Below are 14,480 nucleotides of genomic sequence, written 5' to 3' on the forward strand. Positions count from 1 at the left end.
CACTCCTCTCACAAAACCCTAACCGCCGTCACTGGCTTCTCTCTCCCTATTGCATCGATTTTCATGCCTTGCTCTAGGGAGATTAGGGTTTGTGGTTATTGTTCTTATTCTATCCTAATTCATAGGCTTAGGACAAGACAATGTCATGTTTTGTATTAGACTTCCTAGATCCCACACGGATGAATAATCAAGGACGTGAGAATAGAATGGAAGATTTGTGGTCGAGAAATCATGAATTGCCAGGAGGTGTTGCTAGCAACGTCAATCCTTCGGTGGATAAAGAGGTAACAATCAAATCTACATCAAATAGCATGTTTAGGTGTATTTTGATATGTTTTCTATAGATCTAGATTAATTGCATGAAAATTGGTATTAATCACATAGTCACCTAAATAGATCCGTAAGGAACTGTTTGTTTTCCGTATCTTTCGCTGCGGTAAACCCAATAGTTTGCATATATCAATTTAACAGTTAGATAGCCTTTTCATGTTAATTTGATACATTTTGTGCTTATAGCAAAAGAAGAGGAGGAGGAGGAAGAATGTAGTGCAAGTAGATGACAAGGGAAAGGGCGTCACAAGAAAGCTCAAATTTGAAAATATACAAGTGAGAATTTAAGATTTTCTTTTGTTAATAATATTTATTTAATCTTGTTCCAGTTAATGCTATTGAGTTTTCTTTTGCCGTATATGCCATAAGGGTTTCTAAAGGTCTAATGGTAATCGGCGATTTGAAGCGTTTATTCGTTTTCGTATAACTAGATTCGATTTTTCCCTGATTTTGAATTGCTGAGTGTGTTCAAACTCATTTCACATTTTAGTTGTGTGAACGAGTTAATTGTCCGCATAACCCGGCATAGATTCTGTATTCAGTTACTTTGTATTTATTGTGTCAGGTCGGATTTAAGCTGGTTTGCCGATGTATCTGTATGATGGCAATAAGCATTTAATGCTCTAATTTCTATGCTCTCTTTTTCTTTCTTTTCTTCCTACTTTATTCTATCTCCACTTAAGATTTAATATCAATTTTTTTAAATCCTACGATAAAGAAACCCATCAACTATCTTGGGATAGCGAGAGTAGTTCCCAAAGTAATGAAGACAATTTCTAGTGAGTTGTTTGTATTTTTTAATACTCCCTCCATTTTTTAAAAATAGAAATATTTTAAACGACACGGATTTTAATGCATAACTTGGTAAAGTAAGAGAGAGGAGAGAAAAATTAGTAAAGTAAGAAAGAGGGAGAGAAAAATTGTTAAAGTAAGAGAGAGGCAGGGATAAAAGTAATGGAATTAATGTTAGTTGAGTGTTGGGTCCACTTTATTAGAGCGTGTTTGATAAGTTAGTAATACCAAGATAGGGAATTATTTATGGACATTTCTAATTGTTTGATATCATAGTTAAGCTTAACTCAAAGCTCAATATAAGACAAGGACCCTATCCAATCTTACCAAAATTATAACTTTAACCATGTTTATGTAACCCACCAATTTGTCAAGTTAAGCCATGTTATTTAATATACAATACAAATTTAGATAATTTTTGTTCTATCAAACAACAACAAAAAAAATTGCTATATCTTTGCATATCTTGACATGAAGCCCGTATTTCTTATCTTATTTTACATATCTTCTCATATCCCATCTTTTTTTATCAAATGAGTCCTTAGTGGTATAAGTGGTGAATAAATTGATGTATAGGGGTGTAAAGATTTCTTAAAATAGAAACATTGAAAGTTGCTATTTTTAAGGAACAGACTAAAATGTAAAGAGTTGTTATTTTTAAAATACGGAGGGAGTAGAACATTTAGGTAACTTATGCTATATTTGACAACTTTGTGCAATAGCGATTGCACAAAGATGGTGATAAATGTATTAATTTACTATTAAATCAAAAGCAAACAATGCATATATCGAAAATGTTTCTGTTTCTTTAAATGGTAAATCATGAGCTGATGATAATTTTCAAATTTTCGAACAGGCAGAAGACTGTCCCAAGAAATCAACAAGGTGAACTATTTATTTTCTGTCCAATCATCATGTATTTTCGCTTGGAGGTGAAACAAAAGTTGATTTGTGTGATGTGAAATTTAAAGCAGCATTGCACGAAAGAGGACAGGGTTCGCCGACCAATATGATGATAGCGAAACTCAGCATGCCGTAGTAGAGCGAGCAGAAAGAGTGTATGAACGTTTGGAAAACCAACTACCTCATTTTGTGAAGTATATGGGCCCATCAAATGTTAAACAAGGATATTGGCTGGTAAATGTTTTCATGTATCTATGACATGTTAGAAACGTTGGTGGGCTAACATTGCTTCTTATTATGACAGCATCCACCGATGGATTTTTGTAATAAATATTTGCCCCAACATGATACAACGATCGAGTTGGTGGATGAATGGGGAAATGAGTACAATACATCTTACCTTCTCGATAAGCACGGGTTGAGTGCTGGATGGAAAGGCTTTTCCATAGCGCACAAGCTGCTGAAAGGAGATATATTGTTTTTCCATCTGACTGCGCCTTGCAAGTTAAAGGTACACATTGTGAGAGCAAACGACGATGATGTTGTACGTGCAGCACTCTGGCTCATGGATATGAGTGCTTCTGCGACACGAAGCACCAATGGTAAGATACTTATTTCCCTCAACTATTCTACAAATGCATTATAGTATTCGGCATAGAAATTGTTGAATTGGAATCTTAAAATCTAAATCCGATGTTTGGTAACAGAAAATATTTGGATTTGGAATTAAATTTCAACTCCAATTCCTCTCATACCAACAATTTAAATTTCATATCAAAACTAAATAATAAGAATTCAAAATAATTACTATAAATTTGGGCAGGGTACATAAACATAGCACACACAGGCACACAATTGCGCACAAATACTACACACACAAACATTGCACACACACACTACATACTTTCTTCAACTTCATTTTCATGTCAATTATATCATTTTTACCAACAAAGGATTTGAAACTGAATTATAATTCAATTTCTTCAAATTCAATTCCTCGGATATATAATTCCAATTTCGTATACCAAACGAGCTCTTATCTTATATATTGTTTGGTCATGGCATATTTTTGAGAGAAGATCTTGTGAAGACAAAGAAAAGGAGGGGGAGGAAGACGAAGTACGCTGAGCCTAATCAGCTTGACATTGGTTCTCTTATTGGAGAATGTCAAAGGCAAAAGCTCAATCCTTAGCCTTGTGGCGGACCATAGCAGCAACCCCTTTTTGCTCGGACGTGGTTGAAAAAGGTACAGACTCTGTATTGTTCCCTCAATGATATATGAAAGGAGATCCTCTGACCTGCCAAATGTTATTTTGTAGGTCCTGAAATCACATATCAGCACCAATCGAATGACCTCTGCTATTCCGAGACATCTTTTCTATACGATCATGCTCGTGAGGGTGTCACTTGTAGATAGCTCTTATACTCAGCTAGAAACATCCTAGTTCCTTTAGATGAGACCGGTGCGCCTTCCGAGGAGGGAGCCACAGTGGGGATCAGACGGTGTCGTCTGGGGAGGCACACGAGACGGTGAGCAGAGCTGATTGAGGCAAGCATGGAGGAGTGATAGACTAGTTTTTGTCACTTGGATTTGGTAACTTTTTGCACTACTTAGTTGAATGTTTGCATGAGAAGATGCGTGTTTCGGCAGGGAATGAATGGAATAGTCCGCGAGCATGCTAATTGAATAAATTGTAAATAAATTGATGTATAAGGGTAAATATTGTGAGAGATCATTTTATAAATGAAAATGAGATATTTTTATGGGACGGAGGAAAAAAAGAAAATATCCTTATTTTTATGGAATGGAGAGAGTATATAATGGTGCAGTTGGGTGATATTGATAAACCATAAAAAAAAGGTAAGATTGGACTGGATGAATATTGGGAAGTGGAAGATGACGTGAAGTATATAGAAATTAATTAAATATTAAAAAAGTAGGTGGTTGTCTTGTTGGATTTGGTTGAGTGGTTAAGAGAGATATTAATTAAATATTTAAAAAAGTGGGTGATTGAGGTGATTGAGCGTTGATCATAAACACAGTCTTATGTAAGGTTGTGGATTTTTTTTTTTCTACTTTTAGTTGCTTTCGGTATGGGTTTAGGGTAAATTGTTCTGGAATTTAAACTTTTTAATTAACTCCCTAAAAAATTAATATACCTACACATTATTTTTCAATTAAATAAGTTTTCAAAAAATTTATTTCTATTTATATTTCACAAACACAAAATATTATACACAATCACATTCACTTCGAAAATTCATATGTATATATGGATTAATACATAGTGATGTAGTATAAACTTACATTATTCAAAGAGATGTTCAATCATCCAAATGTGATGTAATAGTAGTGGGACGGGGGAGTATGAAGTTAATAAATTATGGGTAAATGATGGAAAATGATACTATTAATTACTCCATTAAAAGAAAAACTACATAAGATAGTCCGCAAATAAATTTGATTGGCATCTTTGATTTGCAATTCAATAGTAACAAGAGTAAAATGTGGAAGTGAAATTATGGAGGGTGTATTAGGCCATCGACATAAGTCCATGCATCGCACGTGAGAAAAACTAGTATAAATATACCTACACTTGTTTCACACCTTTATGTTTTGTTCACTGTGAATTTTGGGTAGATTTTTGTTAAATTCTCTTTGTTTAATCTTGTTCCAGTTAATGCCATTGAGTTTTTTTTGTCGTATATGCCATAAGGGTTTCTTCGGTTTCTAGAGCTCTAACGGTAATCGGCTATTTGATGCGTTTATGCATTTTTGTATAACTTATTCCCTAATTTTGAATTGCTGAGTAGGTTCAAACTCATTTCATATTTTAGTTGTGTTGTGTGAACGCGTTAATTGTCCGCGTAACCAAACATAGATTCCGTATTCGGTTATTTTGTATTTATTGTGTCAGATTTAAGCTGGTTTGTCGATGTATCCGTAAGATGGCAATAAGCATTTAATGCTCCATTCTTATATCTAAATCTGATGCAGCAAAATATTTAGATTTGGAAATAAATTCCAATTCCAATTCCAATTCAAATTCCTCTCATATCAAAACTAAATTATTAGAATTCAAAATAGTTACTACTCCCTCCGTCCCGGCTAAGATGACATATTTCTTAGCCGGCACGGGATTTTAGGATTTATTGGTTAATGTATTTGAATGGAGAGAGAAAATGTAGGTGTAAGTATTAAAATAGAGAGAGAAAGAAAAATGGATATTAAATAGGAATGAGAAAAAGTGGTTTTGTATTAATTGGAGAGAGAAAGTTATAAAAAAAAAGGAAATGTGTCATCTTAGTTGAGGACAAATTAAAAAGGAAAACGTGTCATCTTAAGTGAGACGTATGGAGTATAAAATTTGGGCACAGTATATAAACATAGCACAGACAGGCACACAATGATACATACAAACACTACACACATGTTGCACACACACTACATACTCTTTTCAAATTCATTTTCACATTACCACTACATTGGACTTTAATATTTAACTGAATTGCTTAATATTTTCTCTATTGTTAACAAATCATATTAATCATTTTTTTTTATTTTTCAAATATAACAAAATGATAATTGAGTGTTGAAGGCAAAGAAGGCAAATGAAACATCAATTAGTTATTGTTTAAATTAAAAATTAAATACTCCTTCTGTTTTATTAATAAATGAAATGGGTATTTTTTTTTAGATATTCTCTTACTTTATTTTCTGTCCACTTAACTCACAAAACAACCCCACATAAAATCTCTTGTTATAAAATAACTCTACATAAAATCTCTTGTTAAAAAATAAATATTTTATATTCAGTGGAACGGGGGAGTATGAAGTTAATAAATTATGGTAAATGATGGAAAATGATACTATTAATTACTCCATTAAAAAAAACTAAATAAGATAGTCGGGAAAAAATTTTGATTGGCATGTTTGATTTGCAATTCAATAGTAACAAGAGTAAAATGTGGAATTAAAATTATGGAGGGTGCATTAGGACATCGACAATAATACCTTTATTTTTAGTCATAACCTAATTCTTTTCTGCCACAACAAAAATTTTATTCATTGTGTTGTAATCAGAAATATAAAGATTTTTTTCCTACTTTTTCCATAAGTATAACATTTGATTATTTATGAAAATGAATAAATTTATTATATATTCATCAATTATATTTCATTCTACTTAATCTTATAGTATAATATTTAATTCAGTATTTTTTTGTAATTAAAATATTGTTATATATAGTTTCTGCATCGCGCATGAGAACAACTAGTATAAATACTACACTAGTTTTGGCTTCAATACATATTTGAAATAGGGTTTTTGGGTTCAGGGTTTAGGGTACTAAATTAAATATAGTACTATTTAATTTAGTATTTTATAGTTAAAATACTGTCATATATAGTCTTAGTCTGTGCATCGCACGTGAGAATAATTAGTATAAATATACCTACACTAGTTTTGCCTCCTGCACAGATTTGAAATATAGTAATATTTAATTTAGTACTCCCGCCGTTCCAGATAATTCGTCCCAATATTCCATTTCGGTCCGTCCTACATAATTTGTCTCACTTCACTTTTACCATTTTTAGTAGTGGACCTCATATTCCACTAACTCATTTATACTCACATTTTATTATAAAACTAATACTTTAAAAGTAGGACCCACATTCCACCAACTTTTTCAACTCACTCTCCATTACATTTTTTAAAACTCGTGCCGGGTCAAAGTGTCCCAAATTATCTGGGACGGAGGGAGTATTGTTTTAGTTAAAAATATTGTCACATATAGTCCATGCATCACACGTGAGAACAACTAGTATAAATATACCTACACGTGTTTCACACCTTTATGTTTTGTTGACTGTGAATTTTTGGGCAGATTTTTGTTAAATTCTCTTTGTTTAATCTTGTTCTAGTTAATGCCATTGAGTTTTTTTTCCATATATGCCATAAGGGTATCTTCGGTTTCCGAAGCTCTAAGGGTAATCGGCGATTTGATGCGTTTATGCATTTTTGTATAACTAGATTCGGTTATTCCTTAATTTTGAATTGCTGAGTGGATTCAAACTTATTTCATATTTTAGTTGTGTGAACGCGTTAATTATCCGCATAACCCAGCGTAGATTCCGTATTCGGTTACTTTGTATTTATTGTGCCAGGTTAGATTTCTGCTGGTTTGCCGATGTATCTGTAAGACGGCAATAAGCATTTAATGCTCCATTCTTAAATCTAAATCCGATCCTGCAAAAAATTTGAATAGGGAATTAAATTCCAATTCCAATTCCAATTCCAATTCCTTCATATGAAAACTAAATTATTAGAATTTAAAATAGTTACTGTTAAATTGGGGCACAGTACAAAAATATAGCACAGACAGGCACACCATATACAAACACTGCACACATACTTTCTTCAAATTCATTTTCATATTACCTCTATATTGGGTTTTAATATTTAACTTAGTTGCTTCATATTTTCTCTATTGTTTAACAAATCATATTTATCATTTTTTTAATTTTTCAAATTTAACACAATGATAATTGAGGGTTGAAGGCAAAGAAGGCAAATGAAACTTCAATTAATTATTGTTTAAATTATCAATTAAATACTCCATCTGTTTTATTAATAAATGAAATGAGTATATTTTTTTAGGTATTCTCTTACTTCATCTGTCCATTTAACTCACACAACAACTCTATATAAAATCTCTTATTAAAAAATAAATATTTTATATTTAGTGGGACGGAGAGTACGAAGTTAATAAATTATGGTAAATGATGGAAAATGATACTATTAATTACTCCATTAAAAAAAACTAAATAAGATAGTCCGCAAAAAAAATTGATTGGCATGTTTGATTTGCAATTCAATAGTAACAAGAGTAAAATGCGGAATTGAAATTATGGAGGGTGCATTAGGCCATCGACAATAATACCTTGATTTTTAGTCATAACATAATTCTTTTCTGCCACAACAAAATTTTTGTTTTTTGTGTTGTAATCAGAAATGTAAAGATTTTTTTTTCTACTTTTTCCATAAGTATACATTTTGACTATTTATGAAAATGAATAAATTTATTAGGTATTCATCAATTATATGTCATTCTACTTAATCTTATAGTATAATATTCAATTCAGTATTTTGTAGTTAAATACTGTTATATATAGTCTATGCATCGCACATGAGAACAACTAGTATAAATATACATACACTCCTTTTACTTCTGTACATATTTGAACTATTTTAAAACCTTTGCTAGTAAAAAGAATTGGTGAAAAAACATACACTACAAAATTTACTCATGGAAACCAGTAAATTGATACAAGAATCATATGAGGATGAGGTCCAGACCTCTGATTTCTCATATTATTGATACTCATTTAAAACTTTTTTGTGCATTTTAATCTACTTTTGTACCTTACTTATTGGTTTGTATCCAGGTTTGTTGGTTATGTAGTTTGCATATATCAATTTAATAGTTAGACAGCCTTTTACTGTTAACTTTGCTATATTTTGTGCTTACAGCAAAACAAGAAGATGAGGAGGAAGAATGGTGCAAGTAGATAACAAGGGAAAGGGTGTTTACAAGAAAGCTCAAATTTGAAAATATACTAGTGAGAATTTAAGATTTCCTTTTGTTAATAATATTTTATTTATGCTTAGATCCATGTTTATACTATACACACCTTTTATGTTTTGTTGACTGTCAATTTTTGGGTTGATTTTTGTTAAGTTCTCTTTGATAAATGTTGGTTGATCCTATATTTTGTTGTAGTTCTATGATTCAGAGGATCATTTCCTATTTGATACAGAAGTAGAAATGTAAGCAGATCAGTTTCGGGTGAATGGATACTCTGAGATAGAACAATACACTACTTTAAAATAAAAGTGAAGTTGGATTTAAAGTTAAAAACAACAGAACATTAGGTATAAAGGTACAAAACATACAACGAGTTATAATGTGTTTCCGGTTGCAACAACCATACATGTATAGTCATTACGCTTGTATCTAAATTTTGTAGTCAAACTCACAAGGTAGGATTTTAATCTTTCAATTCATGCGAGAGATTGTTCAATATTTTACAACTGAGTCCAAAGAGTCTATGCAGGTTGTGACTCTCACCTAACTCAATGATAGATATATCTCAGACAACGTTAGGATCAAATGTGGTAAACTGTGGTGGATGAAAAGATTCACAATTTAGCAGTCATACCGCCAAGAAAATCAGTCGAAGGGGTCAATCCTTGGATCATGCTCACTCGCCATAGCCATCCCTGTGCATAGACAGGTAGGGCACATGACCTGCAAAAAGACGCATGAGAAAAACTACATTTGGAAGTCCAAGCACCAACTTTCCTATGTAATGACTTGCAATATACTCCCTCCGTCCAACAATAAACGTCTCAGTTTTCTATTTTCGTTCGTCCACCAATAAATGCCCCATTTGCTTTTTTACTACTTTTGGTAATGGACCTCACATTCCACTAACTTTATTTCAGTCACATTTCATTATAAAACTAATATATAAAAGTAGGACCCACATTCCACTAACCCTTTCCATTCACTCTCCACTGCATTCCGTGCGCGGTCAAACTTGGCCTTATATTAGTGGACGGAGGGAGTAAGAGAATAACTCAGTGTGCATCCAAATCATATGGGTGCAACCACCCTAATTAAATTCTGTTAGAGCTCATCAATCCCCAATTAGTGTTTATTTGTCATGACTAGGATTCAATTAAGGCGGATGCATTGTGCTCGGTGTGCCAGAGTGTCCATCTCAGAATATTAGTTGTCTGGACGGAATTCGATCTCTTACATCCATCTTCTTTGATTATCTGTATTCTTCTGGTCAGCTATCTGACAATATAGCAATCCACTAACTTCAAACCTCAAAGTATATTAACAACTAAACCAGATATTTTCTGAGATTGACATAAATGGTTTAAGGGAATCTAATGCGTTTGACAAAATAAAGCAGATGCACAGACCTCCACTATATATTCTAGGCATACTACGATTATAACATTAAACTAATGGGTTTATCTTATCTTATCTTAACAATTAGTAACATATTTTTGGTCAAGAATGCCAACCCTTTGTGAACCATTTTATTGTTCAAGCAGTCCATTTACCCTATCTGATAACAGAAACAAGGCACTGTCATCAGAAAAGGGAATATCAATGTCAACCTGAAGCCCTATGAACGTACCTTTCCTGCCCCCAAACAATTGGAGCACCTCTCTGTCTTAGGTGGTGACAATGGCTGATCCCCACCATTATACGTTGAGACTGGTTCAATAAGAACAAGAGAGCCAGTACTTGAACAACGAGCACATGCAAGATATCCTGTAAGAAAGCATATTTCATAAGCACCAACAATAGGACAAGGTACTTTGTGAAAATAGAAATTTAGGCTGCTTGCCAATAACAGGACAAGGTACTTTGTGAAAATAAATGTAGCTGACTGCACAAAGTACTGCTGAACTGGAAAATCAGCTTACCAAAGTAGTGCAGGGAAGAAAGTCTTAAGAAAAAGCATCCCTCCTTTTTTTTGTTGAAATTATCTTTTTATTGAATGTTGTATATTCTTGAGTTCTATGAAAAGCCAACTGACATCCACTCATAAAATTCATAATTTGTGTAAGCAATCTTCCCTGTATCATTCCACTTTTATTGGATGTAATAAACCTCGAGGAGGTGTTTTATATTAGGCTATATACTTTGCTAAGATTCATAAAATAATAGTCTAATCCACAATAAACGTTGATGGACTAAAATTTTCTTTAGCTTGTTTGACCATATACCTTCTAATACTCAATCCTTTATAGAGTCAATATCATATCTCACACCCGCCTCCCCCCCCCCCCCCTCTAGAGAAGCATTAGTCCTACCAAAGTATCACGTGGTTAAATGTTACACTGTCCTCAATACTACACTGAAAGTAAGATTTCTTCCTCATGTAGTATGTAACATAATGAACACCGATGACATCTATTTACTACCTGTGCCGAGACAGTACTTGCATCTCTTATGCTCCTGCAGCTTTACATTGTTTATCTCCACCACCATCAAAGCAGATATTACTCCAACTGCTCCACCCGAGAAAGAAGCCACAATGGGATCAACTTCACTGCAAAGTTCATAGAGATAACTCTCTCAGTAAGAACTTAGAAGCAGAAGCCAAGCTTTGAACTCCAAATTAACAACAAAAAGAAACATTAGCAATTTGAAGAAAACTCACCCTTCCAACAGTGGATTACACTTGTGCAGTAACAAAACAAAAAGAAATAAATATTGTAGGTAAAACCTCACGAAGGAAAATGAGTATCTTAGAGAGCTCTAAAGTCCCCAGGGTATGTTAACTAACAAAGAAGATCAGCTATTAAGACTGGACAATTTATTACACAGAAGTTATTAGCAGAGACATGCTAGTCAAAAGTGCCCAATAATTCTTAAATACGAGCATGGACGAAAAGACAGAAATTTTACATACAGTAGTCACATTACTAAATGATCATATATTCTTTCCTTGATATTGTCATGCAGTTAGGCTCCATGACCAGCTCATGTGATCGTACAGCTAAACTAATCATGAACTCTAGTAAGAAGAAGGAAAGCCAGATATAGAGCATGGGGAACACACTGCACCATCTAAACATGCTAACTACTGATAAGGTGATCAAGAATCCACGAACCATACCTCAACTGCATTGGAAGATGCATACTACTGATAAAATCACTGTATGAAGTCCCTCCAATTCCAAGTTTTAGCTCCAGCTGGAAATATGCAGTAAAAGGTATTACAATGATTTGAAGCCATTCCGGCTGTTGAAGAATACTACACAAATGGGGGTCACAAGAATCATACTACATGGACATATTTTAGTGTTGTTGCATAACAAATGCATAAAACATATGGAAAGGGAATCAAGAAATTCACATAAAACTTATGGTGAAAAATTGCAAGTGAAAGAATTCTATTGGAGGACACTGCTGAAAAACAATTGTCCCAAACACAAGGAAATAGCATGCTTGACTGGAGTAAGACTAAACTGAAGATAATACAGGAAGGAACACTGCATAAATTATATGCACAAACTAGAAGTCAAGATGAAAGTGCATTTGAATTCTTAGAGAAACAAATCTAATAGGAGCTCACAATCACACTTCCAAGAGAAAAGAATCTATATGGGAGGGGTTCCTGTTGGGGTGGGGGTCAGGAGGGTCACTTCACAAGAAAATTTATGTACATATAGACTTCTTACTTGTCAAAAGAAAAAAGAAACAATATCATAGCATAAAGAGTTGTCACATAATTACAAGTTGCAAGTGCCTTTTCCCGATTATGAATAAAAACATGTCTTTTCCCGATCTATACCACATAACATTGACTCTCTTCCCTTCTATATATACAGTTATTTTATTTAGAAAGATTTCATTGTATAGAGTTTATAGCTGGTTCACAACTTTTAGCAGGATCAACGCATATTAACAATGCCCAAAAAAACATTAAGGTGATATGAATGTGGGGTGGTAGTATTCCAAGATTCCTTAGAACTTACAGTGGGTGCTAGAAGTCCACCAAAAAGCATGAACCCCGCTATAAGAGAAAAGCAAGTAGCATAGTACTGCTTAAGGTTTGTGGAGTTCTGCACAGAACATACTTATCAATTATCAGATGCCACTGTCTGAAGATAGGTTCAGCTGTTAATGCAATAGACAAGACAATGCAAAATTAGGCGTTTACCAAAGGAGGTAAAAACGGAATGAAAGATGGGAAGTTTGGAAGCTCATTTTCTTGCTCTTCTTTTACAATCCCAAGCTCGGTGTTTTTAATCCTTTGCTGTATTCTAAGCCGACGAACCTATCAATTTATGCGAAAGTATCATAGATACATTGAATAATTTTACACAGCTTCAAGCAGAAAATGAAATAACGAATATAAGGTGCTAAATTCAACAAAATAAACATACCTCTTCCATTAGCAAAAATATCTTATTTCTCCGACCTCGAATATTATCCTGAATCTCCTGTAATTCCATTTTCGCGAAATCCTGAACCGTCTCGGGTCCTTCTATTATGCAAAACCTGCAGAAAATCAGAATAAATCTCAATCAATCACAAAAAATAGAAAACAATTACTGAAAAAACAGAACAACAAATAAACGAAGAAACAATTCAATTCGTGTCCCTTACGGAACGGAAGTCTTATCATCGGATGCGGAAAATGAGGAGGAGCCTGCGTCCGACGCCTTGGACGGCCATTTCACGATGGGTTGGAGCTTTCTGTGGAGGAACCGCCTCGATCCCGATGAATCAAACGGCGCGGTGGAGTGAGAGATGGATAGAATTCGACCAGAACATAGCATCTTTTCCCTATGAATGAATTTGGGGAAGTAATTGAAGGAGTAATTTCATGAGATCAGGGTTTTTGAGAATGGCGACACCAATGTCAACGAGAGCATCTAACTCATACTCAGTTAAACTGATTCCCACCAGAATATTAGGTGCCACGTGTCCGACTCTGCTGATTCACATATTAACAGGTGTAAAACAAATTAATTATATTGGTTAATTCCATCATACTCCATTTAATTATGAATTCGTCGTATATGTAATTAAGTCAGTGCATACAAATTTGCATATGATCCAAATGAAGTTGGGTGGTTACAATTTGATCTAGTATAATCTTGGATTTATAGCCGCTATGGATCGATTTTATTGATTATTGAATATAGATATTTCCTTTGCCCGCGCTTCATTTTTTGTTATATTTCCTTCCTTTCCTCGTATTTGAGTTATTTTTCTATTTTTGAAAGTTCCCTCGTAGTTGAGTCATTTCTATATATGATAACATTTGTTGTCATTCTTATTTTACTCTCTTTTATTTTATTCTCTCTACTTTATTCACTTTCTAGTTTATTTTCTCTACTTTCTATTACATTTTTATTTCTTTACTTAATACATCGATCATCCATTTCTTAAACTTCGTACCGAAAAGTTTTCCACTTACTTTTCTTAACACTTTTTAAAACATCGCAAAAAAATAAGACTTCTAATAACCGAATGCATCAATATCAACATTTGATATTGATTTGTTTTCTTTATTATTAATACTCATATCTTAACCGATTTTAAATTTATTGTGATTTTAAACAACTCTCCGAATTTCTCTTTGACTGTCTTCGTTATTAATTTTTAATTAATCAACGTATATTGAACCATCAATAAAGAATTCAATTGCATACACGACCTTTATATTTTATGTATGTGAGGTCGATTTTTAAATTATGAATTCACATTACTTCAATGTTTATAAAGCCATTGACATTTGCAACTCCAAATAGTAATATATTGAGCACACAGTTAAGCCCCGCATATGATAATATTCCATTCACCACTGTTGAATATCCCATTTTTTTTTTCCAATAATAAATATCTCATTT

General features: G+C 33.4%; 1 protein-coding gene and 1 pseudogene across 1 annotated transcript; one reads left to right on the top strand and one right to left on the bottom strand.

Annotated features, from left to right (window-relative positions):
• The first annotated feature begins 206 nt into the window (after positions 1-206).
• On the top strand, positions 207-3,737 carry LOC125189801 (B3 domain-containing protein Os01g0234100-like; annotated as a pseudogene).
• A 5,195-nt stretch (positions 3,738-8,932) lies between these two features.
• Positions 8,933-13,512, bottom strand: LOC125189171 (protein ORANGE, chloroplastic-like). The gene is made up of 8 exons (XM_048086426.2): positions 13,231-13,512; positions 13,008-13,122; positions 12,782-12,898; positions 12,597-12,683; positions 11,735-11,811; positions 11,037-11,164; positions 10,244-10,380; positions 8,933-9,336 (listed from the first exon to the last, which is right to left on the bottom strand). The coding sequence occupies exons 1-8, from the start codon at positions 13,401-13,403 to the stop codon at positions 9,259-9,261; spliced, it is 912 nt and encodes a 303-aa protein (XP_047942383.1). The 5' UTR covers positions 13,404-13,512; the 3' UTR covers positions 8,933-9,258.
• Positions 13,513-14,480: the final 968 nt, after the last annotated feature.

The sequence above is a fragment of the Salvia hispanica genome, chromosome 5 (assembly GCF_029641045.1).
Source record: "Salvia hispanica isolate PSC_SH4W2 chromosome 5, Shi_PSC_v1, whole genome shotgun sequence".
NCBI lineage: Eukaryota > Viridiplantae > Streptophyta > Magnoliopsida > Lamiales > Lamiaceae > Salvia > Salvia hispanica.

Excerpts from the sequence above, each read along its gene's own strand:
- LOC125189171 (XM_048086426.2), bottom strand. The coding sequence starts at position 13,403 with ATGCTATGTTCTGGTCGAATTCTATCCATCTCTCACTCCACCGCGCCG. Across the intron at positions 12,899-13,007 it reads TATTTTTGCTAATGGAAGAG|GTTCGTCGGCTTAGAATACA; the intron begins GTATGTTTATTT and ends ATAAATTGATAG. Across the intron at positions 12,684-12,781 it reads TTCCGTTTTTACCTCCTTTG|AACTCCACAAACCTTAAGCA; the intron begins GTAAACGCCTAA and ends TGTTCTGTGCAG.